This window comes from Pan paniscus, chromosome 19, assembly GCF_029289425.2.
Source record: "Pan paniscus chromosome 19, NHGRI_mPanPan1-v2.0_pri, whole genome shotgun sequence".
Lineage (NCBI taxonomy): Eukaryota > Metazoa > Chordata > Mammalia > Primates > Hominidae > Pan > Pan paniscus.
In genome coordinates this window covers 25106642-25132885 of record NC_073268.2, presented here as the reverse complement: position 1 = coordinate 25132885, position 26244 = coordinate 25106642, and the positions used below count along the sequence as shown (strand labels likewise).

Here is a 26244-nt window from a genome sequence, read left to right as displayed (position 1 = left end):
TCCGCCTCCCGGGTTCACACCATTCTCCTGCCTCAGCCTCCTGAGTAGCTGGGACTACAGGTGCCCACCACCATGCCCAGCTAATTTTTTGTATTTTTAGTAGAGACAGGGTTTCACCATGTTAGCCAAGATGGTCTCGATCTCCTGACCTCATGATCTGCCTGCCTCGGCCTCCCAAAGTGCTGGGATTATAGGCATGAGCCACTGTGCCCAGCTGGGTATTTCTTCATAGCAGTGTGAGAGTGGACTAATTCAGTATATTGGCACCACAGAGAGTGGGGTGCTGCTATAAAGATACCCAAAAATGTGGAAGCAACTTTGGAACTGGGTAAAAGACAGAGGTTGGAACAGTTTGGAGGGCTCAGAAGAAGACAGAAAAATGTGGGAAAGTTTGGAACTTCCTAGAGACTTGGAGGGTTCAGAAGACAGGAAGATGTGGGAAAGCTTGGAACTTCCTAGAGACTTGTTGAATGGTTTCGACCAAAATGCTGACAGTGATATGGACAATGAAGTCCAGGCTGAGGTGGTCTCAGATGGAGATGAGGAACTGCTTGGGAACTGGAGCAAAGGTAACTTTTGCTATGCTTCAGCAAAGAGACTGGCAGTATTTTGCCCCTGCCCTAGAGATCTATGGAACTTTGAACTTGAGAGAGATGATTTAAGGTATCTGGTGGAAGAAATTTCTAAGCAGCAAAGCGTTCAAGAGGAAGCAGGGCATAAAAGTTTGGAAAATTTGCAGCCTGACAATGTGCTAGAAAAGAAAAACCCATTTTGAGGAGAAATTCAAACCAGCTGCATAAATTTGCATAAGTAATGAGGTGCCTAATGTTAATTACAAAGACAATGGGGAAAATGTCTCCAGGGCATATCAGAGACCTTCACAGCAGCCCCTCCCATCACAGGCCCAAAGGTCTAGGAGGCAAAAATGGTTTCCTGGGCTGGGTCCAGGGTCACCCTGTTCTGTGCAGGCTCAGGACATGGTGCTCTGTGTCCCAGCTGCTCCAGCTGCATCTAAAAGCGGCAAAGGTACAGCTCAGGCTGTTGCTTCAGAGAGTACAAGCCCCAAGCCTTGGCTGCTTCCATGTGATGTTGAGCCTATGGGTGCATGGAAGTCAAGAATTGAGTTTTGGGAACCTCTGCTTAGATTTCAGAGGATGTATGAAAACATCTGGATGTCCAGACAGAAGTTTGCTACAGGGGTGGAGCCCTCATGGAGAACCTCTGCTAGGGCAGTGCAGAAGGGATATGTAGGGTAAAACCCCCCATGCAGAGTCCCCACTGGAACACCGTGTAGTGGAGCTGTTAGAAGAGGGCCACCATCCTCCAGACCCCAGAAGGGTAGATCCATTGACAGCTTGTGTCGTGCACCTGGAAAAGCTGCAAGACACTCAACGCCAGCCCGTGAAAGCAGCTGGGAAGGGGGCTGTACCCTGCAAAGCCACAGGGGCGGAGCTGCCCAAAGCCATGGGAGCCCACCTCTTGCATCAGCATGACGTGGATGTGAGACACGGAGTCAAAGGAGATCATTTTGGAACTTTAAGGTTTAATGACTGCCCTATTGGATTCCGGACTTGCATGGGGCTTGTAGTCCCTTTGTTTTGGCCAATATCTCCCATTTGGAATGGGTATATTTACCCAGTGCCTGTACCCCCATTGTATCTGGGAAGTAACTAACTTGCTTTTGATTTTACAGACTTATAGGCAGAAGGGGCTTGCCTTGTCTCAGATGAGACTTTGGACTTGGACTTTTGGGTTAATGTTGGAATGAGTTAAGACTTTGGGGGACTGTTAGGGAGGCATGATTGTGTTTTGAAATATGAGGACATGCGATTTGAATGGGGGCCAGGGCAGAATGATATGGTTTAGCTGCGTCCCTACCCAAATCTCATCTTGAATTGTAACCCCCATTATCCCCACGTGTTGTGAGAAGGACCCGGTGGGATTGAATAATGGGGTAATTGAATTATGGAGGTGGTTTCCCCCATGTTGGTCTCGTGATAGTGAGTGAGTTCTCATAAGATCTGATGGCTTTTTTTTTTTTTTTTTTCCTTTTGAGACGGAGTCTCGCTTTGTCACCCAGGCTGGAGTGCAGTGGCGTGATCTTGGCTCACTGCAAGCTCTGCCTCCCAGGTTCACGCAATTCTCCTGCCTCAGCCTCCCAAGTAGCTGGGACTACAGGTGCCCACCACCACACCTGGCTAATTTTTTGTATTTTTAGTAGAGAAAGGTTTTCACCATGTTAGCCAGGATGATCTCGATCTCCTGACCTCGTGATCCTCCCGCCTCGGCCTCCCAAAGAGCTGGGATTACAGGTGTGAGCCACCGCACCTGGCCAAGATCTGATGGTTTCATAAGTGTCTGGCATTTCCCTGCTGGCACTCGTTCTCTCCTGCCACCCTGTGAAAAGCTGCCTTCTGCCATGATTGTAAGTTTTCTGAGGCTTCCCCATCCATGTGGAAGTGTGAGTCAATTAAACCTCTTTTCTTTATAAATTGCCCAATCTTGGGTATTTCTTCATAGCAGCATGAGAACAGACTAATACACCAGGTCATGGTAAATGCCACGGTTAAGTGGTGTCTTAAGAATGTACATGTCAGATATGATATGGTAAAGTCAGTGTGGACACAAAGAAAATTAGAACAAGGCCCAGAAAGAAGTTTATCACATTCACAGGTCCCAGAGAGGTGGTTATTATGTGCTATGCAAGATCACAGGAGAAAGCACCAGTGTTGGTCAGGAGGCAGAAAAGAGGAATGAGGAAAAACCTTAGGTCAGAGCCTTAATTGGGGTTTCTGTGGAAAAGGCAAGGCAGGGCTGGGTAAACAGTTTAGGATTGGCTAGTTTTAATAATTCTGGTGGGCTCTAAAGCATAGAGACGGTCTCTGGTTGACTGGTATCTGGCCCTGGGATGACTTAGGGTAGGTGAAATATAGGCTTGGTGTGTGAGAATTGGGTAATGGCTTATGGCAAAAACCTGTGAGTACTTTCCAGCAATGACAACAATTGGATTTTGGACCAGAGAATTTCCATTTGAGGGGCAATTATTAGCCTGCTATTGAATATTAATTGAAATTGCTCTTATGATTGAAGGACAAAAAAAAATTTTAAAACCTAAAATATCAATGAAGTCTTGGGTGATGTCAGAGAAGTGTTCTAATGGGGAGAGCATTGCCCAGAAGAGTTCTATAATAACATAGAAATAGTTTATAGAGAATCATGGTACCTTGGGAATGAAAGGATGATATACTCAGGGGCAGGGATCCTCTTTTCCCCTACAATTGACTTTGGAACTATGTGAGGAGCTGCTGGATTCTATCATCACTTAGACAGTGCCCTATAAAGTAGTCTTTGACCAACAAAGAGATGCTTGATTTGTGGACGGTAGTTTTTTTGTTTGTTGAGACAGGGTCTCATTCTATCATCCAGCCTAGAGAGCAGTGACACAATCAGGGTTCACTACAGCCTCAACCTCCCAGGCTCAAACGATCCTACCACCTCAGTCCCCCAAGTAGCTGGGACCACAGGCATATGCCACCATGCCTAGCTAATTTTTAAATGTTTTGTAGAGACGAGGTCTCACTATATTGCCCAGGTTGGTCTTGAACTCCTGAGCTCAAGCAATCCTCCTGCCTTGGCCTCCCAAAGTGTTAGGATTACAGGCATAAGCCACCATGCCTGGCTGTGGATGGTAGTTTTAAGGTAAATGGACAACATCCTGTTTGGAACACCACAACTGTAATTAAAGAAGGTAAAAACAAATCAGCTTGGTGAGCTGAATAATCTGCTGTTTTCCTAGAAGTGATGGAAGAACTGAACAGTGATACATGCCCATATGTTTCAGTTTCTGATTCATGGGCAATGGTCAACAGCCTGGCCATGTGGTAAGGCAAGAGTGCAATGGAAACTTGGCATATTAAAGGGACTCTCATATGGGACAAAGCCCTGTGGAAATCACTATGGGAATTTGAGGGGTGCATTAAAGTAGGACATGTCAATGCTCAGTAAAAGACCCCCCTTCCAGATTTGGAAGCTGATCAGGACCAATTAGTAGGTATCACAGTGTGCGTGTTTGAGGTGAGCACGTGGGTCCATAAAATGAGTAGACAGGATGGGGGATGCTACAGCCACTGCAGAAGATGGGCTGAATTTGGACATATTTCCCTTGGACCCCCTGAGGCACAAAATAGCAACAAACTATTATGTCTGCCAATAAGAGAGACAGTTACTGTAGGTGACTATGGGGAAGATTCCCCAGGGGGAAGACCCCACACATAGTTGGCAAGTGGATTGCATTGAAGAGCCAATGCTGGTAGTCCCAAGGGCTACAAATCATTTTTGTTTTTGTTCTTTTTTTGAGATGGAGTCTTACTGTGTTACCCAGGCTGGAGTGCAGTGGTGCAATCTTGGCTCACTGCAACTTCTGCCTCCCGAGTCCAAGCAATTCTCCTGCCTCAGCCTCCCCAGTAGCTGGGATTACACGTGAGTACTGCCACACCTGGCTAATTTTTGTATTTTTAGTAGAGATGGGGTTTAACCAGTTGGTCAGGCTGGTCTCGAACTCCCAACCTCAAATGATCCACCTGCCTCAGCCTCTCAAAGTGCTGGGATTACAGGTGTGAGTCACCACGGCTGGCCTGTTGTTGTTCTTTTGAGACAGGATCTCACTGTGTTGCCCAGGCTGGAGTGCAGTAGCAGGATCACAGCTCACTGCAGCCTCAACCTCCCAGGCTCAAGTGATCCTCCAGCCTTAGCCTCCTGAGTAGCTGGGACTACAGGCACACACCACCACACCTGGCTAATTTATTTGTATTATTATAATTTTTTTTTTATAGAGATGAGGCCTCACCATGTTGCCCAGGCTGGGCCCAAATTCCTGGGCTCAAGAGATCCTCCTGCTTCAGCCTCTCAAAGTGCTGGGATTACAGGTGTGAGCCACTGCACCCAACCTATAAATTGTTTTTGACGGGGATAAACACAGACTCTGGAAGGGGCTTTGCTTACCTGGTTGTATACACAAATGGTCAGTACCACGAAAGAACCAGAACAGAAGATATTGCACCAATTTGAATGGCTGAGCCACATTTCTTTAGACTAAGGAGCACTCTACTTACAGCCCATAATGTCAAACAATGGGCAAAGAGCTATCCTCCTCAGAGTAATAGTTTGATAGAGAATTGGACCAGTCAATTGAAACACTGATTGTCTAAAATAGGGTAAGGTATAGGTGTGAAGGGTTGGTTTATGCATTTGCACAAGTGTGAGGTCACATTGAAATGAGCTAAGGGAGTGTTCCCACTAGGTAGATTCCTCTGTTTTTCTGGTGGATTAGGGAAGAGGAGGTGGGGGAGGATGCTGATATGACTATACAATTCTTGCCAAAGAGGAGGATATTGGTGTGATGACTATTCTTTTTTTCCTTCCCTACATTGTCACATCAGCTTTCTCTTTCCTACCAGATGCAGTGGTTGCAATACCAGCACTGTAATTACAAGTGCCAGAAACAGAGATGATTTCTAAAGCAAGAAAGTGTAACCGTAGCTTTAAACCTTTATGTCAGAACTCCTAAGGGCCTGATGAGGCAGGCTGTGCCTTTACCCCATCTGGCAAAATTGGGGTTAACATTGAATGCAGATGTATTGCCTAGTGGTAGAAATAGCCCACTAGTTCTGTACCTGTGTAACCCTATCCTGTATGTATGGGAGCTGACTGAGGGAGAGGTGCTTGCTAGACTAGTATTGCTGCCTACGATCTAGACCAGTGCAGTGGTCAAACCTAATATTCCTCCCAAAGGTGGGAAAGTTTGGGCATAAACAGTAAGAAGGAGGAAGAGTAGCTGAGAGTAAAGGAATGAATAAATGAGTTATGTAACAAGTCCTGTGAGTCATCCTAGCAAATTATTAAACATGTGGAGGGGAGTCCCCGATTTTGTAGCTAAGTCAGACAAAAGTGCAGGTAACCTGGGGACCTGGTACTTGAGACTGTTGTCTAAAGTAGGGAGAGTACTGTGCAGTACTGTGAGACTGAGCCTGTAACCTGTGCGGTCTACGCAAACATCAGGAATTACAATCAGAATTGAATTGAAGTGGGCTGGGTATGGTGGTTCATGCCTGTAATCCCAGGACTTTGGAAGGCTGAGTTTGGCAATCACTTGAGGTCAGGAGTTCCTGGCCAGCCTGGCCAACATGGTAAAACTCCGTCTCTATTAACAAAAATACAAAAATTAGCCGGGCATGGTGGTGGGCGCCTGTAATCTCGGCTATTTGGGAGACTGAGGCAGGAGAATCACTAAAACATGGGAGGCGGAGGTTGCAGTGAGCCGAGATTGCGCCACTGCACTCTGGCCTGGGCGACAAAGTGAAACTCCGTCTCAAAAAAATAATAATAATAATAATTGAATTGAATTGTTGGACACCAAGTCATTGTCGGAAAACCGGAAAATTGGTTTGTTGGTGTCAGAAAACACCCCAGACAAACTTTCTACAATAAACATGTATTACTTTTATAATGGAAAATAGTCAAACATCATGTTTTAAGTGAAGTTAATATAATTGGAACACTGGATAAGCACCTTAAATTCTCAAAATTTGCTGATAACCTACAACTATGAAATGCAAATATTTGTGAAATTAACAAAACAGAATCACTCCTAACTAAACCTACAATTGCAAGTTTTCCTTGGAGAGCTGATTTCTTCTCTACACTAAGCCTAAGCAATATCTACAGGCATCAGTGTTTAGTCTGCACACTACGGCTCACCTCCTATGTCTTCATCTTCATTGGCTGGGCCTTCTCCACTGTCCACATTTTCCATTTCATGAGATTTGGTTAAACTGTAGTCATTCGAAACCGCTGCACTTTCTAAAAGATAAAAGGAATTTTAAGTATGTGGTTCAACGTTAAAGGATTTTTATAAATATGTATTAAGTAGACCCCCATTTAACTTTCAGCTTCACACAATCTTTTAGTGACAGATAGTACCCCTTCACACATACCCAAAAGGGATATATACATGAAAACTCTTGAGGTTTAGAAATAAGCCCAGGGTTCGCAGTGGCTCACGCCTGTAATCCCAGCACTTTGGGAGGCCGAGATGGGCAGATCACCTGAGGTCAGGAGTTCGAGACCAGCCTGGCCAACATGGTGAAACCCCATCTCTACTAAAAATACAAAAATTAGTTGGGCATGGCGGTGCATGCCTGTAATCCCAGCTACTCGGGAGGCTGAGGCAGGAGAATCACTTGAACTCGGGAGGTGGAGGTTGCAGTGAGCCAAGATAGCACCACTGCACTCCAGCCTGGGTGACAGAGTGAGACTTCATCTCAAACAAAAAAAAAAAGAGAAAAGAGATATGCCCAGGGTTCATGTACCCTCTGAATACACACAACTTTCTTGAATATTTCTTTCATCTGAGTTAAAGGGCACTCATGTTCCTTCTGGAGAAAAACTATCTGTCCATTGGTATATCTCACGATATTCAGTAGGATGCCATTGCTATTTATGACAAAGTAGTGACCAGAAATACTAAGCGTGCAAACACTGGCATAACCTAATTTGGGAAAGATGCTTTCCTAGGAGGAAGATCTGTAAGCTTTCTGTATGCCAAATTCTGTTTTTCCCTTCTGTTCACATTATAAATGTGATTCTGTGGAAAACATATTGGACCCCAAGTTTCTTTATTTGTTTGAACATTTACTGAACGTTGACAAGGCTACAGATATGAATAAGTCATTATGTCTTCAAGGAGCTCATACTTTGAGATATAGATAAGAGAAGCCCACAACTCTAACACATGGTAGGCTCAGACAAAGGATTAAATAAAGGAAATACAAAGTGTTATTAAAGTTCATAAGTGAAAGGGAGCAGACATAATAAAAACATGCTTAAACAAACAGCAAACTTGTTACAAAATAAGTTTAAGAGAAATGTATAATAAATATTGATAATACTAGAAGAAAAAGGAACAATGCAACTGGAATTATTTTCACATATAAGCGTAGTAGCTTAACAAAAAGATGATAGCAGAAGAAATGAACTGAAAAGTTACCCTCTTTTTATCTAACTCCTTCCCAATCTTCAATAAAATATTTGCTGAGTTCCCATTAATATAAAAAATAGTCAAAGACACTGAATCCTGTGGCACTGAGGCTGGGCTGAAGTAGGGAGGTAACTAGAAGCTCTGCAGTGGCACTCCTTTCAGCTGAGCCATGACCAAACACACGCGGGAGCGAAAGAGAAACACGTTTCACAAAACCCATCACTAAGAGCCCCTGAAAATGTGGTCACCATGGACTCAGTGTTTGATTTATGAATATCTGAAGTTTCTAATTTCTGCATATTATGATGTATACTCTGTGAACTCTAAGATACCATTCTAAACAATGGTTCACTTTTCTCAAGCCTGAAATGACTAAAATATAGTGGACACCTAAACAATTAATGTGAGGTTTAGATTCAGTTAAAAGATGTGATTGGCCGGGTGCGGTGGCTCATGCCTGTAATCCCAGCACTTTGGGAGGCCGAGGCGGGCGGATCACCTGAGGTTGGGAGTTCGAGACCAGCCTGACCAACGTGGTGAAACCCCGTCTCTACTAAAAATACACCAGGCATGGTGGCGCATGCTTGTAATCTCAGCTACTCAGGAGGCTGAGGCAGGAGAATGGCTTGAACCCGGGAGGCTAAGGTTGTGGTGAGCCGAGATCGCACCATTGTACTTCAGCCTGGGCAACAAGAGCGAAATTCCGTCTCAAAAAAAAAAAAAGAAAGAAAGAAAGATGTGATTACAACTTACAGTAACACAAAAAGGCATTTCAGTGATAAATTAAATTTTGTAATATAATGTAAGCTTTGATTCACACAGTGAGTTAATCAATGGAGGACACAGAAGTTATTTTCAGGAAATAAATTATTGTAAATGTTTATAGTTTATTCTAGAGCAGGGATCAGTAAACTATGGCCTGAGGTACAAGTCTGACCATAGCCTGCTTCTGTGTGGGCCCAGGAGGTAGGAATGGTTTTTACATTTTTTAAGGGTTGTAAGAAATACAAAAAATAATACGTGACAGAGACCATATGTGGCCTGCAAAGTCTAAATATTTACTATCTGGCCTTTTACAAAAAAGTTTGCAGACCACTGTTCTACAGTAAAAATCGCAAGTCATTCAAATACAAGCTACTATATTATTCAACAAAAACTGTCTTCAGAGCAATGAGCTGAAAAATTAAAAAACAAACAAACAACCAAACAGTGATCAACATTAGGTAGTGTATGTTTGGCCCTAAGATGCTAAAGAACTTACATGATCTAAATGGATGAGTTATTTTTTCATCAGCAACAGACAACCATATTTAAAAAAAAACACACACACATTTCCATAGCATTTTTACTGCAACCAGAATAAGCACATTCCTCTTTCTTTGGTATTTTTAGTAAAGGTATATTTCCAGAGAGGAAAGACCTGATGTTACCTGCGGGCACAGACTGCTCCTGAGTGCTTTTCAGTTCCGCATTTGTTTGTATATCTGAAAAGAAAGAGGTTATAAATATTAGCTACTTAGGGTACATTTCTACAGGTTTGAGCATTCCAAATTTAATAAGGGATACCATTTCGGAAAACTTAACAGCAGAATTCCTCTTTCAGAGCAAGATTACTCTTTCTCTATATTCTCCTTAAAAGCCTTTCAAGGAGCATGAAAAAAAAATATTGATGCAGCAATGTTACTCTAAGAACTTTCTGCCAGAGATCTACTTACACCAAGAACAATATGCAAAAAGTGGGTCCCATTAGAAATAATTTCATATATTCTTTATTCTTCCCCCAATATTTTATTATGAACACATAGAAAAAAAGAGTTCAAAGTGGTATATATATATATATGTACATATATATATAATGAAATACTATTCAGCAATTAAAAAGAATAAAATCATGTCATTTGCAGCAATATGGATGGAGCTGGAAGTCACTATGTTAAGTGAAATAAGTCAGGCACAGAAAGACAAATATCACATGTTCTCATTCATATATGACAGTAAACACGTTGATCTCATGGAGGTGGAAAGTAGAATGATAGACAGGGTGTGTGGGTGGGAATGGGGGATGAAGAGAGGTTAGTTAATGGGTAAAACATACAGTTACACAGAAGGCATAAGCTCTAATGTTTGACAGCAGAGTAGGGTGACTATAGTTAACAACGACGTATTATATATTTCAAAATAGCTAGAAGAGAGGACTTGAATTGTTTCCAACACATAGAAATGATAAATACTCAAGGTGATAAACATTCCAAATTCCCTGACTTGATTATTATATATTCTATACATGTAACAAACTATCACATGTGCCCCATAAATATGTAAAATATTATGTATCAATAAAAAATTTTTAAAAAAGAACTGCACAGTTGAACATCCATTACTCACCCTCTGGATTCTACAATTAACATTTTGCTATTTTTGCTTTCTCACATATGTTTCCACCCATTCATCTCTCAATCCATTCATCGATCCAGCTTTTTCAATGCATTGCAAAATAAGTTGCAGATATCAGTATACCTCAGTCCTAACATTTCAGCATGATTATTATTAACTAAAATTCAATATGTTTACAAGATTTTAAAAAGTAAATTTTACATACAGTGATATGCATGGATCTTAAGTGTACCATTCAATGAGTTTTTAAAAATGCATATCCTCATGTAATGCAAACCCCTATCAAGATACAGAACATTACCATCATCCCAGAAAAGCTCCCTCACATCTCTTCCTAGTCAATTCCCACCCACATACTCCAGAGACAACTACTGTTTTGACTTTTTCCACCATAGATTAGTTTAGCCTATTTTAGAACTTCATAAAAACAGAATCACACAGACATATGGTATAAATTATTTTGCCCGAGGCTTCTTTCACTCAACATAATGTTTTGAGATACATCCATTCTGTGGTGTTTATCAGTAGTTCATTCTTTTTTATTGCTAAGTAGTATTCCATATGAATATCCCAGTTTGTTTATCCATTCTCCTATTGATGGACACCTAGACTGTTTCCAGTTTGGGCTATTTATAAGTCAAACTACTATGATATTCCTTTTTAAAATAATAAACTTTTAAATTTTAGAGTAGTTTTAAATTTATGGAAAAATTGCAAAGATAGCACAGAGAGTTCCCATATACCCCACACCCAATTTCCCCTATTATTAACATCTTATATTAGTATGGTACATCTGTTATAATTAATGAACATATATTCATACATTATTACTATCTAAGTATTCAGATTTCCTTAGTTTTCATCTAATGTCCTTTTTCTGTTGCAGGATCCCTTCCAGGATCCCACATTACATTTAGTCATCTTGTCTCCTTAGGCTCCTCTTGGTTGGGACAGTTTCTCAGACTTTCCTTGTTTTGATGATCTTGAGTTTTGAGTACTGGTCAGGTATTTTGCAGAATGTCCCTCAACTGGGATGTGTTTGTTTTTCTCATGATTAGACTGGAGCATGATCATCCTTGCACAAGTATTTCTGTGGTCATATGCTTTCATGTCTCTTGAGTCAATACCTAGGTGTGGAATTACTGGGTTACAGGGTAGGAGGCATACATCTAGTTTCAACACAGTGAAACTAGAACTTGTTCAAAAGTGCTTCTTCCCTCTACTTTGGGCTTAACTTGCTCTGCTTCTGCCCTCTTAAGGTGAAATTTTAGTGACTGACTTTATTCCTTTCTTCTTTTCTAATTATAAACATTTAAAGCTATAAGTTTTCCTGTAAGCATTGCTTTAGCTGCATCTCATAAATGCTGATGTTTTGATTATAATTCAGTTCTAATTTCCCTCGAGTCTTCTGTGATCCACTGGTTATTTATAAGTGTTTAATTTCCAGATATTTGGGGGAATTCGGGAATTCTTTAGCTAACTTGTTATTGAAGTCAAATTCCATTGCACTACAGTCAGAGAACACAGTCTGTGTGACTGTAGTCCTTTTAAAAGTATTAAGACTGGTGTTCTTGGTGAATGTGCCATGTGTAGTTGAGACATATGTATGTTCTGGTTTTTGTTGGTTTTGTTTGTCTGTTTTGTTTTGCTTTGCAGATCTGGCTGAGGCTTTATTTTGGAGGAAAAAAAAATGATGTAATTGTTTTGTAGCTGGAGGCATGGGCTACAAAGGGGGGTATCCCAGGCAGTAAACTCCCCATGGGTGGGCTGAGGGTTAGGGCTGAGCCTCAGGTGGGTCTCCTGTTCCCTATACTCCCTTGCACAGTGGCCTCCTCCACAGGCTCTGGAGCAGCCATGGGAGGGGGTAGGCTGGGAGGGGCTGCTATGGCCTTTCACCTGGGCAGGACATCAGAGGACTGGGACACCAGCTTCCCATCGCCGTCTTGATCTTCTTCACAACCACAGCCCTAGAGAAGCAGGCACAGCTAAAGGAGCTGGAGCCCCCGCCAGAGCCAAAGCTGGATCCCAAGCCATAGCTGAGGCCAGGGCTTGTAAGGCCCCTGTAGGCTGAGCTCAGCCCACCTGAGTAGCCCCTGGTGATCTTCATATGGATACTCATGCTCTGCATCCCAGACTTCAGCTGGCTCTCCTTGCCCTCCAGCAACTTCCTGTAGGTGGCGATCTCAATGTCCAGGGCCAGCTTGATGGTCATCAGCTCCTGGTACTTGAGCAGCTGACGCGCCACGTCCTGCTTGGCCCACTGTAGGGCGGCCTCCAGCTTGGACTCCCTGGCATTGGCATCCTTAACGGACCGCTCCCCACACATACACAATGGCAGCCTCCAGGGAAGCCCTCTGGCCTTTGAGGCCCTCTGTCTCAGACTGGAGCCGGCTGATGTTCCAGTTTATCTTGGAGATCTCCGTCTTTGTATAACGCAGGTCATCCTGTGCTTCCCAGGCAGGGTCTGCAGCTCCTCATACTTGATCTGGTGCATGCTGTCAGCCTTGGCCTGGCTGCGGTTGGCGATCTTCTCATACTGGGCCTCGACCTCAGCAATGATGCCGTCCGTGTCCAGGGAGCAGCTGTTGTGCGTGGACAGCCCCACAGATGTGTCCGAGATCTGGGACTGGAGCTCCCGGATCTCCTCTTCATACAGCTGCCTGAGGAAGCTGATCTTGTAAGCTTGCCATCCAGGTAAGACTCCATCCAGCTCCACCCTGTTCATGTATGCCTCATCCACATCCTTCTTGATGAGGACAATTTTATTCTCCATCTCTGTATGCTTACTGATCTCATTCTCGTACTTGTTCTTGAAGTCCTCCACCAGCCCCTGCATGTTGCCAAGATCTGCCTCGAGTTTCAGCTTCTCCTGGCCTAGAGTGTCCAGCTGCCACGGAGGTTTGTTGATGTAGCTCTTGGACATGTTGTCCATGCTGCTCCAAGCTGTCTTCTGCTGCCGCAGGAGGCTCTACTTGGTCTCCAGCATCTTGTTCTGCTGCTTCAGGAACCGTGATGAAGGGGGCAAACTTGTTGAGGGTCTTGATCTGCTCCTTCTCCTGAGTGCACACGGCCTGGATGTTGGGGTCCACCTCCAGCTTAAGGGGGCTCAGTAGGCTCTGGTTGATCATGATGGCTGTGATGCCTCCTATAACCACCAGCTCGGCCATAGCCTCCACCCAGACCCATGCTGGCACCCAGGACACCCTGGACACTGCTGCTGCTGCCCACTTGGGAGAAGCTCGAGGAACTGACGCAGGCACCGGGCCTACTCATGTTGGAGTGGCTGCTGAAGGTCCGGGGCCAGAGGTGGACACCCTGTAGAACTTCTGGGTCACCCTGATGGACATGGTGGAGGCGGGAGTGGAGGCAGGTGGGCAGAAACAGGGGGAGATTCAATAAGTAGTGGAGAAACTGCTTCTAGGTATTCTGCAGTTCTCAAGTGTACTGTTTAATAAATGTTAATTAAATCAAGGTAGTTGACAATGTCATTCAGATCTATGGATATACTAATTTTTGACTAGTTGTTTAGTTGCTGAAAAAGGAGTATTAAAATCTCCAAATATGACTGTTGATTTGTCTATTTCTCTCTGTTCTAGGGACTATAAAATATATCTTTAATTTTCCAGGCTTCTTAGAGTTAAAATTATACACTTCACATAAAATGTAAAAAGCTTGCAACCATTTAGGCCCATTTCCTACCCTCCAACCTTTATACTATAGTTGTCATATGTATCACATCTGCATATACTTTAAACCTTACCATACAATGCTAATTCTTGCTTTGAATAGTCATATTGTATTTTAAAGATTAAGATGAAAAAATAATACTTTCTAATTACCCACATATTTAACATTTCTGGTGCCTTTTTTTTCTTTTTTTGAGATAGGGTCTCACTGTGTTGCCAGGCTGGAGTGCAGTGGCACAATCATGGTTCACTGCAGCCTCGACCTCCTGGGCTCAAGCAATCCTCCCACCTCAGCCTCCCAAGTAACTAGGACTACAGAAGCACCACCATGCCTGGCTAATTAAAAAAATTTTTTTTGTAGGGACGGGGGTCTCCCTGTGTTGCCCAGGTTGGTCTCAAACTCCTGGGCTCAAATGATCCTCCCACTTCAGCCTCCCAAAGTGTTAGGATTACAGGTGTGAGCCACTGTGCCTGGCCTGGTGCTTTTCATTTTTTCATAAAGATTTGAGTTCTGATCTGGTATCACGTCCCTACAGTCTAAAGAACTTTAGCATTTTTAATAGTGCAATTATCTGAGGGACTTTTCTTGTTTTCATTTATTTGCAAATGTCTTTACTTTGTCTTCAATCTTATAGGATATTTTTACTAGATATAGAATTCTGAGTTTACAGGGTTTTTTTCTTAAAATTTTTTTTTTTTTTTTTAGAGACAGGGTCTTGCTTTGTTGCCAAGGCTGATCTCAAACTCCTGGCCTCAAGCCATCCTCTCACCTCAGCCTCCCAAAATGGGATTAGAGGATAAACCACCACACCTGGCCCAGTTTTTTTTTCCTTCCAGCTCTTTTAAGATGGCATTCCACTGTCTTCTGTCTTCTATTGTTTCTTTTTCTTTTTTTTTTTTTGAGACGGAGTCTCACTGTGTTGCCCAGGCTGAAGTGCAGTGGTGCAATCTTGGCTCACTGCAAGCTCTGCCTCCCAGGTTCACGCCATTCTCCCACCTCAGCCTCCCGAGTAGCTGGGACTACAGGAGCCCACCACCATGCCTGGCTAATTTTTGTATTTTTTTTTTAGTAGAGACGGGGTTTCACCTTGTTAGCCAGGATGGTCTCGGTCTTCTGACCTCATAAACTGCCCGCCTCAGCCTCCCAAAGTGCTGGGATTACAGGCGTGAGCCACCACGCCCGGCCTGTCTTCTATTGTTTCTGATGAGAAGTCAGTGATATCTTGTGTTGTTGTTTTCCTATAGGTAATGTGTTCCTTTTCTCTAAGTGCTTTCAAGATTTTTCTCTTTACTTTTGGCTTTCAGCAGTTTGACCATAATATTCCCAGCTGTAATTTTATTTGCATATATCTCACTTGGGTTCATGGAACTTCTTAAATCTGTACAGTTACGTTTTTCACCAAACTTAAGAAATTTTCAGCCATTACTTCTTCAAATATTTTTTCTGTTCCATTCTCCTCCCCTTTTCCTTCTATAAGTTCAATTATATGTGTGTTAGATCTTTTCATATTTTCCCACAGTTCCCTGAGACATTGTTGTTTTATCCCCCCACAATGCTTTTTTCTCTGATATTCAGAAGGAATAATTTCTATTTTCATATCTTCAAGTTCATTTACTCTTTCTTCTGTCATCTTAATTTGCTGTTAAGCCTATCTAATGAGTTTTCTTTTTCAGATATTGTAATTTTTAGTTCTAGAATTTCCATTTAGTTCATTTTAATTTCTCTGCTGAGGTTTTCTATTTGTTTATTAAAAGCATATTTTCCTTTATATCCTTTTCATTTTTCTCTAAATGCTTTCAAATATTTTTTCTGTTCCATTCTCCCATGCTTTTCCTTCTATAACTTCAATTACAGAAGTGTAATTACTATAGTTTATACAAGTTCTTGTCTGCCAGTTCCATTATGTATGCCATCTTGAGGTCAGTTACCATTGATTTCCTTTTCTCTTGAGTATGGGTCATATTTTCCTGCTTCTTCATATGACCACATAATTTTGGATTGTATGCTGGACCTTGTGAATGATATACTACATAAATTGTGAATTCTTTTTTTTTTTTTTTTTTTTTTTGAGACGGAGTCTCGCTCTGTCGCCCAGGCTGGAGTGCAGTGGCGCGATCTCGGCTCACTGCAAGCTCCGCCTCCCGGGTTCACACCATTCTCCTGCCTCAGCCTCCCGAGTAGCTGGGACTACAGGCGCCCACTACCACGCCCGGCTAATTTTTTGTATTTTTAGTAGAGACGGGGTTTCACCGTGTTAGCCAGGATGGTCTCGATCTCCTGACCTCGTGATCCGCCCGCCTCGGCCTCCCAAAGTGCTGGGATTACAGGCGTGAGCCACCGCGCCCGGCCCATAAATTGTGAATTCTATATGTTCCTCTGAAGCATGTAGGAATCTTTGTTTTACTTTTTTTTTAAGAGAGAGGATTTTGCTCTGTGGCCCAGGCTTGAGTGCAGTGGCATGATCGTAGCTCACTGTAACCTTAAACTCCTGGGCTCAAGCAGTCCTCCTGCCTGAGTCTACTGAGTACCTAGGACTACAGGTGTGTGCCACCACATCTGGCTCTTAAAGTTTTTTGTAGTGACAAGAGTCTCACTATGTTGCCCAGGCTTGTCTTGAACTCCTGGCCTCAAGGAATCCTCTTGCCTTAGCTTCCCAAAGAGCTGGGATTATAGGCATGAGCCACCATGCCCAGTCCTTTTTGTTTTAATTTTCCTTCTTTTTTTTTCGTATTTTTTGAAATGAAAGGTCTCATATATTTATTACTGAATGCAGTCAACCAACACGTTCATAAGAGATTCAGAGAGAAAAAATATATTCCCAATAAAACATGTTCAACTCTCCAGACAGTGGTGACATTTTCAGCTTGATATGGTAACATGATTGTGACCTTGAGACAGCATAAATATGTGTGCCATCTCATGTGCAATTCCTTACAGACTCAGCTTGGTTCTTTTCCAATGTCTCCTTTTGGAGTTGTACCTGATTTTATTACCAGTTTTCATCTAAATCCACTGCGGAATGGGAAGATTTTCCTTTTGTTTCTTGGCCAGAAATCACTTAATCCTGAAAGTCTTGTGAGAAGACATGGTGAGAAGTGGAGGCAAGCACACACCACGATGGCGGAGAAAGGAAGAGAGGACTCTTCCTTTATTTTTATTTTTTTTAGACAGGGTCTGACTCTGTTGCCCAGGCTGGAGTGCAGTGGTATGATTTGAGCCCTCTTCATCCCAGGCTCAAGCAATCCTCCCACTTCTGCCTCCTGAGTAGCCGGGACTATAGGTGCAATCACAGCTCACTGCAACCTTGACCTCCCTGGGCTCAGGTGATCCTCCCACCTTAGCCTCTCGAGTAGCTGGGACTACAGGTAGGTGTCACCATGCCCAGCTAATTTTTCTATTTTCTGTAGAGAGGGGGTCTCGCCATGTTGCCCAGGCTGGTCTCAAACTCCTGGCCTCAAGGTAATCTTCCCGCCTTGGCCTCCCAAAGTGCTAGGGTTACAGACTTGAGCCACAATGCCTGACCAGACTTTTTACTTTTTAAACCTTGCAACTAACTTGCCTTGGCTTAAACTCAAACTCCGTCTCACCTGTTGTGGGCAGCAGCTGGGGTGACCAAATGTTCCAATATGCCTGGATTGAGGGGTTTCCTAGAACACAGAACTTTCAGAGTCCCAAAGAAACTGGGATGAGTTAGTCACCTTTGCAGAAGTATAAATCTGTTTAGTTATTTTAGCCTCAGTTGGGCTATTTAGAGTGTAACTCTACACATTAGTGGATCAGCCAGATAATTTATATCCAAAAAAGCCCTCTCTGGCTTTCTCCACTGCAGAATGTCTTCCTTCACTTCCCAGTTGCTGTGGTTGTTATGGTTTGTCAAAACTGTGGATTTTCTATCCACTCTGAGGCTGAAATGGGGCCTGCCCTTGTATAAAAGGCCATAAAACAGGCTGCTTTTGGTCATTTTTCCAGTGCTTTCAGGTGATAATTTTTTTTATATTTTGTCCAGAATCTATCATTCTTATCCGTGGAAAGGTTGGTTCAATAGGAGGTACTACTCCATTACAGAAATTAAAACTCTCCTTTGTTCTTTATTTTGACTGTGATCATTTACTCAAAACTATTTAGAAAAGTACTGATTTAAAATGGTCTATAATCAGGTCACATTCCAATTTTTAGTTTAAAAAATACAGTCACTATAGTCACATTGTATTCTAATTTAAAACTTTTAATATGTTAGCCATTAGAGGTTAGCAACAAAGCATAAAGGCAGGGGAAATACACATAGTTTAAAAATACGCAAAGGAGCAGCTTGGCATGGGATGTCAAAATCCAAGCTGGATGAGAAAAATGTCCATGCAATGAATAGGGGTAGCCCAGGGTGGGCTGCTGGAGACCAGCCAGCATGAAGAGTGTGTCCATGCAGGGTAGGCAGTGTGAATGAGGTAAGGAGGGTTTCAGGCCAGGTGTGGTGGCTCATGCCTGTAGTCCCAACATTTTGGGAGGCCAAGGTGGGCAGGTTGCTTGAGCCCAGGAGTTCAAGACCAGCCTGGGCAACATGGCGAAACCCCATCTCTACGAAAAATACAAAAATTAGCCAGGCATGTTGGCATGAGCCTGTAGTCCCAGTCACTGGGGAGGCTGAGGTGGGTGGATCACTTGAGCCCTGGAAGTCGAGGCTGCAGTGAGATGACACAGTGCCACTGCAGTCCAGCCTGGGCAACAGAGAGATTCTGTCTGGAACAAAAAAAAAAAAGGCAAGTTTCCACATGGAGGGACAGACAGCATGAAAAGTCAGAGCTCAAACAGTATAAGAGGACATGCAGGGAGGAGGACTGCCTGGCCTGGACTGCTGGAGCCTGAGAGGGAATGAAGAGGGGAATGAAGAGGGAATGAAGTGGCTGGCAGCCCCCACTAGAGGCTAAATGGAATGAGGAGAACTTCAATGCCAGGAGTAGTCCAGTGCAAAGTACCAAAACTCGAGTGGGGTGAAGAGGGCATCTACATTTTAGGGGCAGTCCTGCATGGGGCTGTCAGAGCTCAAGCAGTTGAGAAGAATGTCCGCACAGAGTGGAGGCCACAGTATGGGATTATCAAAACCAAATGAGTCAAGCAGAGCAACTGTGCTGAGTAGGAGATGCCAAGTGCCAATGGGCGACTGGTTGTATTACATAGTGGAGGAATGGTCAAATAAGTAAATATAATAAGGATAATGAGAGCCAGGTTTTTCTGTGAGAGAAGGGAGTTACAAATATGGAAGCCTGTGGTCCTGTATTGGAAGTGGATGTACTGGCATGAACTCATGGCTTCTACTATATATAAAAAGATAGGCCAGGCGAGGTGACTCATGCCTGTAATCCCAGCACTTTGGGAGGCCAAGGCAGGAGGATTGCTTGATACCAGGAGTTCAAGACTAGCCTGGGCAACATAGTGAGACCCTGTCTCTACAAAAAAATATTAAAATTAGAAAGGTGTGGTGAAGTGTGCCTGTAGTCCTAGCTACTCAGGAGGCTGAAGCAGGAGAATCACTTGAACTCACAAGTTCAAGGCTACAGTGAGCTATGAAGGTGCCACTGTACTCCAGCCTGGATGACAACAAAGCAAAAAAAAAAAACAGATAAAATATAGATGTAAATGTGCGTATATGGGTATACATAAATACAGTCCCTTTCCCCATTCACTGAGAGCACCTAGGAACAGTGAAACTACAATAGCGTCTAGATATTAACTTCTAAATATTATTCTCCATTTAAAGGAACGAGGCTCCCTGAAGAAATGGTTTACTCCAAGATGGGCATAGTGGCTCACTCCTATAATCCCAACACTTTGGGAGGCTGAGGCAGGTGGATCATTTGAGGCCCGCCTCAGCCTCAAGTGTTTGAGACAAGACTGGCCAACATGGCGAAACCCCATCTCTACTAGAAATACAAAAATTAGCCAGGCATGGTGGCGCATGCCTGTAGTACTAGCTACTGGGGTGGCTAAGGCATGAGAATTGAAAGTATGAGTCGGGAACATTTTGCTGTGCCAGAAAGCAAGGAAGTGCTCACAGAATGAAGTGGATATCTTAAAAGTATAGAGCAGTCATCCTGAAGGGGTTTCCATTGGCCAAATCTGGGACAAAGGAGCATAAAATAATAATAGTATTAGACTATAACTCATTGGAAAAAAAAACAGAAATTCATGAGTACATTCTGAGTACATTATTCATAAGTACATTATTCATGTACAAATTCATGAGTATATTATTAACATTCTGATGTTAATAAATGAATAAATTAAAAGTGTGGTGACAAATGGGATATTTATATAGTTTCAAAGTGCTTCTCTCCAAAAATACTTATTAATTACAAGGTTGAAAGAAAAGAGCACCTATATAATGGAAAAGCCTGTTCGATATCACTGTAACTGAGCAAAGTTACATGTGGTCATCATCAGTAATGGGACAAACAAAAATTATGTGCCTTCTGATAGTGAGTAGAACATAGCATCACTTCTGTGATATTCCTGCCAAATATGCAAAACATGAATCAAACCATAAAGAAACAACCAAACTCGAATTTGCAGGGATAGTTTACAAAGCAGCTGGCTTATAATCCTCAAAAGTTTCAAGGTCATGAAAGACTGAAGAACTGTTCCAGACTGAAGGAGAGGAAAGAGACATGACAACGAAAAGCAATGTGTGATCCTGAACCGAAATATCTTGTGGTAAAGAACATCACAGAAGCAACTGGAGAAACCTGAATGGGGTCTGAGGATTGAATGGTAGTAATGTTGATTTCCTGGTTTTGATTATTTTATTGTGAAGGCAGGACACATACGCTAAAGCATAGGAGAGGGATAGAGCACCGTGTCAGCAACTTACTTTCAAAACTTGCAGAAAAAAAGTTTTTTTGTGCTGTATTGCAACTTTTCTGTAAGTTCGATAGTGTTTTTTAAAAACGCTAACTATGAAACTTTCAACTGCATGCTGAAAAGATTCTTAACGGAGGGAAAAAAAAAAGAAAGAACGAAAACTAGCTCAAAGCTTTCACATGAGCAACCTTCATGTGGGAACATCTTTTAGTCACTACACAGAAAGATGGCTTTTGATTTGGTGAACTAAAGGCAAAAGGTCTTGGTCCCCTGAATATTTTAAACCCTCTGACATTTAAATAGCTCTCAATATTTTTAAAGTGTCCTTTGTGTACTGTAAATAACACCAGAAGTAACTGAGTGTAGTTTCGAAGAGAAAAATGAGATTCTGACTACCTTAGCATTCATAACAGGAAAATCGCTTGAACACGGGGGGCAGAGGTTACAGTGAGCCGAGATGGCACCACTGCACTCCAGCCTGGGCGACAGAGTGAGACTCCGTCTTTAAAAAAAAAAAAAAAAAGAGATAGGAAAACCATCTGTGATCAGGTCACATGAATGTTCTTATTAGCTACTAAATTAAAACACAACAACAAGATAGATTGAAGTGTATTTCCCCCCTAAACTTCAAGGTATTTATAAGAACATGAAGCCCATTCAAAGATAGGAGTGGACAGATGGTGAAGGAACTCCCAAATGAAGACCAGAAACTTGTTAAATATTTCTAAATGCAGCAAAAACATCTTAGTTTTTAATTAATCATTTTGTAACTTCTTTACACTTCAGTCCCCCCTAACAAACCCACAAAAAGTTTCCATTTGATGGGGTCTACTGTGGTCTTTTTAATGTGTAGGCAGTCAACATAGCTTTGAAATATTTTCCAAAAGAATGCTCTACAAAGTTAAGTAGGAAGAGTCCCTATATTGCTTTTGATAGAAATATAGTTTCCTGTACTGATGTTTATACATATCTGGGGCAAATGATGGAAGAATCTTGGAGTGGGTTAATTTTGTTGAAATATAAATCTCATCAATTGTCTACATTTCTCCTGTTATTTGAACAGGGAAAGCATGCTCCTGTCTCAAGGCCTTTGCATTTACCCTTCCCCCTGACTATAATGCTTTCCTCTTAGAAGTCACTTGGCTCAATTTCTCTTTTCATTCAAGTATCTGCTTAAAAGTCACCTATTCAAACAAGGTTTACCTAATTACCCTACATAAAATGTCATCTTCCATTGTCATTTTCTTTCCTCTTACCTGCTTTATTTTTCTTTATAAAATTTTTTCATTATCACCATCATTCCTTTTTTGGGGGGGGACAGAGTCTTGTTTTTTTATTTTTTATTTTTTTGCTCTTGTTGCCCAGGCTGGAGTGCAATGGTGCGATCTCGGTTCACGGCAACCTCCGCCTGCCCAGTTCAAGCGATTCTCCTGCCTTAGCCTCCCAAGTAGCTGGGATTACAGGCATGCGACACCATGCTCAGCTAATTTTGTATTTTTAGTAGAGATGGGGTTTCTCCATGTTGGTCAGGCTGGTCTCAAACTCCTGACCTCAGGTAATCCGCCTGCCTCAGCCTCCCAGATCACCATCACTCATTTTTTTAAATCTGTCTTTTCCCACAAGAATGTAAGCTCCATGAGAACAGTGATGTTGTCTGTTTTGTATTGCTGTATCTTCAGCCCCTACACTAGTGTCTGCTCATGATGGACACTGAATAAATACTTGTTGAATGAACAAGTGAAGTTTTATATCTCTATTGTTGATCCCTATGAACGCACTAGATGGTTTTGCAAACTATGGCTCACTGCCTGTTATTGTACTGCCTGTGAACTAAGAATGATTTTTACATCTTTAAATGGTTTTTAAAAATCAGAAGAATACACTTGAACATTTTACAAAATTCAAATTGCAGTGTTCATCAATAAAGTTTTATTGGAGGCCAGGCACGGTGGCTTATGCCTGTAATCCCAGCACTTCGGAAGGCTGAGGCAGGTGGATCACTTGGTCAGGAGGTCGAGACCAGCCTGGTCAACATGGCGAAACCCCGTCTTTATAAAAAAATACAAAAAAAATTAGCCAGGCTTGGTAGCAGGTGCCTATAATCCCAGCTACTCAGGAGGGGGAGGCAGGAGAATCACTTGAACCTGGGAGGCAGAGGTTTCAATGAGCTGAGATTGCCCCGTTGCTCTCCAGCCTGGGCAACAGGCCGAGACTCTGTCTCCAAAAAAGAAAAAAAAAAAAAGGTTTTATTGGAACACAGCTAAACCCATTCATTTGTATATTGTCTATGGCTGCTTTTGTACTCCATCAGCCAACTAAGTAGTTGTGACAGAGACCATATGACCTGCAAAGCCTAAAACATTCACTATCTGGTCCTTTACAGAAAAAGCTTATGGAGCCCTGTTCTAGGTCTATTACTAATACTTCTATGTTTACTTTCAAAACCCTGCAATTGGAATTTCAAGAGAAAGTTGTGGTTTTCACTGATGCAGTAATCAAAGAAATAAAACATTTAGACAGCACCTTTCATACAAAGCACTTTACAAATGTCACTGATTGAAAAATTAATGCGACTTTTCAGAGGGTAAAAATATCGACCACAGGATATCCAAATATCCAGATAAAATATTTTTAAATGAACATACATGTATGTATACAAATATATACTTAGCACCATGTTTTCATCAGGATTTTTTGGTATCATTAGATAAAACCATTTTCTTATTTCATTTAAAAGCCAGAGTTGTAATCTAGCAGAAAACTCTAGTTAATACCTATTTCATTTGTCTTTTTGCTCTTTCCACAACTAAATAACCAATCTCCTGATATGTTTTAAGGTTTAATTAAAACATAAGTGTTTTCCATTAACACCTTATCTCTTAAATAACACATCTTCTAAAGGACACAACTAGTCTACTACTGAGATACTGACATATATATTAGACTGTAAAAGTTAAAGCTTATTTCTTTTGCAGTGTTCCACAGCACTCTCCCATTCATAGCTACTCATAGCCATTCTAGCAATCTCAAATTGTTTTCTACCAGTATAGAAAACAAGACTTCATCACATGCTTACTAAGAGATGATAATTTCAAATTCGTTTTTGGCTTTTTAGATTCTCTTTTCATTGACGATGACGCTATATAAATTTTTTCACCGGTTAGTTTTTTTAAGATACCAAGGTTTTTTTTTTTTTTTTTTTCAGAGTTTCTAACATTTCATGTGCTGTAAAACGAAAGGGGGCAGATTATAAATAAAATTTAAACTTGGAAATGGCAGGAGTCTAGTTAATTGAGATTTCATGGAAGTTCACATATGAATGCTTTACCTATTAGTTCAAATATAAATTAGCTATGAACAAAATCAAATATTTACATTAGCAACAAAAATGTACAATCATGTTTTTAATTCTAATGGTTATAAACTTGCCTTTATTTCTAATACTGTACTATTAAATAATTACCATTCAATTAAGAATATTAGCTAACAAAATTTTCCTCTTAATTTCAGAGATCATATTTCTACTCCATGGTCTGTTTTCCCAGTAGGAAGTATAAGCACTAAAGGAAAGCAAAATGTCAAATCTCAGAAAGAATCCTGTATTGAGTTTGCCAGCTGTCAGGCACCAGAGGTGCCAGAAAGCTATCTCTGAATGTTGATATTCCATTCCTTCTTTATAATAGTAAATGGAGTCCTTTATACCCATACCTCTTTTTTAAAAAGAAAAAGTTTATCTTATCTAAAATGTTCACTTTTACTTTTTAATTAAAAGTTTTAGAAATTGAGGCACTGATTATAAGAATGTTTTCAGAATTGCAACATTAACACCTGGGACTGTAAATGTGGCAGAGAAGCGTTCGCTGTCATTTCTGCAAAATCCTTTACCAGTTCTCCGTATCACCATCATATATAATCATTCCTCAAATTCCATCAGTACAAGAACAGTTCTGTAGGATGAAAAATGATCCCTATAACCGATGAAATTAGCATATTAGAATCGAAATTATTATCATAACTAGCTTACCTCTCCTTCCTCTGCCATCTGATGTTTGAATGTCCTCTAATATCCCCCTACTTGGGTTATACAGCCTCTGCTTGAACACTTCGAATAATACAGAAGTTATTCCTTTCCATTTCAGAAAAACTCTAGTAGTTAAAAGCATTCTTTCTTAAATGTAGCTGAACTCAAATTTACTGAAATGTCTATTTCAGGTCCTAGTTCAGCTTTCTGGGAACATACAGGATAAGTTATAGCTCAGATGTTACCACCCAGTTTCCTGACCATGGTGAGAGCTGTCTTCTGAACCCGTTTTTGTTTGCCTGTGGCTCTCCAAAAACGTGGCATCAAGCACTCAGCCTAATAGTGCAATGAGATTTCTTTTTTTCTCATAACAATTCTGGAAGATAAATAGGGGCAATGGCATTTATTATTTTCCCCATTTTACAGACAAAATCCAAGATACAAATAATGACAAAAAACATAAAGGCCAGTAATCGCCCAAGGGCACAAAGTCAGTGACACATTAAGAAGAGAAGCAGGATTTGTCTCTTGAGTTTTACTGTTGCTTCAGAGAATTTAAATCGTGTTTTAAATGCCTTCCTATACAGATTACAGATTTTAGAAGGTCAGAACTAGAAGAAATTTTAGATCCAATTAATTTCAAACACCTTAACTGACTGTGCATTATTGCTGATTGAGGGGAAAGGAAGATAACAAAAACAAAGACATGCGTTAAAGTGAGAGTAATCCCTCCAATCATGAAATACTTCCTTCCCTATTTCCTTGGGCTAAGGTAAATGTTAAGAAACATCAAGACTGCTTGCTTAAAAACACCAGATCAAATACAACCAAGTTACTGTTCCAGTTCTTCCTACCCTCCCCCTTTAAAAAAAAATAAAGCATTCCATTTTTTCTCCTAGATTAAGTGTTTAATGAGGAAACTGTAGACCGTGGGGCACAGGTGAACTGCTGACAACTGTTGTTAAAACAACAAAGTCAGTGTCTAGTGTTATTTTCCTTCAAAGGTCGGTTACCCTTAAGTTGTAGACAAAAACATACATTCCAATTTTACCTTGTATATCACATGCTACCAAATGAACATGCAGAGAGAAAAGGAAAAATGGGCATTTCATGTCATTGCTACTTTAAAAAGATGTTTCTGGTAAAATGATTGAATCCAACATATTGAAATGAAGACTTGTTTTATAACTGTAAAATGCCTAGTTTTATAACTGTAAAATAGCTGGAGCCAAAAATAGAATCATTAATTTGAAGT

The 26244-nt window shown here is 41.5% G+C and overlaps 1 protein-coding gene and 1 pseudogene across 2 annotated transcripts in view; both read right to left on the bottom strand.

The window, feature by feature from the left end:
• IKZF3 (IKAROS family zinc finger 3) overlaps nucleotides 1-26244 on the bottom strand; it is a 110891-nt gene that overhangs the window by 64978 nt on the left and 19669 nt on the right. For both annotated transcript variants that reach the window (XM_055102095.3, XM_055102096.3), the window contains exons 2-3: nucleotides 9466-9519; nucleotides 6757-6858 (exon numbers count right to left, since the gene is read on the bottom strand). In XM_055102095.3, coding sequence (XP_054958070.1) covers nucleotides 6757-6858; nucleotides 9466-9519 — 156 coding nt within the window. The remainder of the gene's footprint in view (nucleotides 1-6756; nucleotides 6859-9465; nucleotides 9520-26244) is intronic.
• LOC129394489 (large ribosomal subunit protein eL39-like) lies at nucleotides 15884-17579 on the bottom strand (annotated as a pseudogene).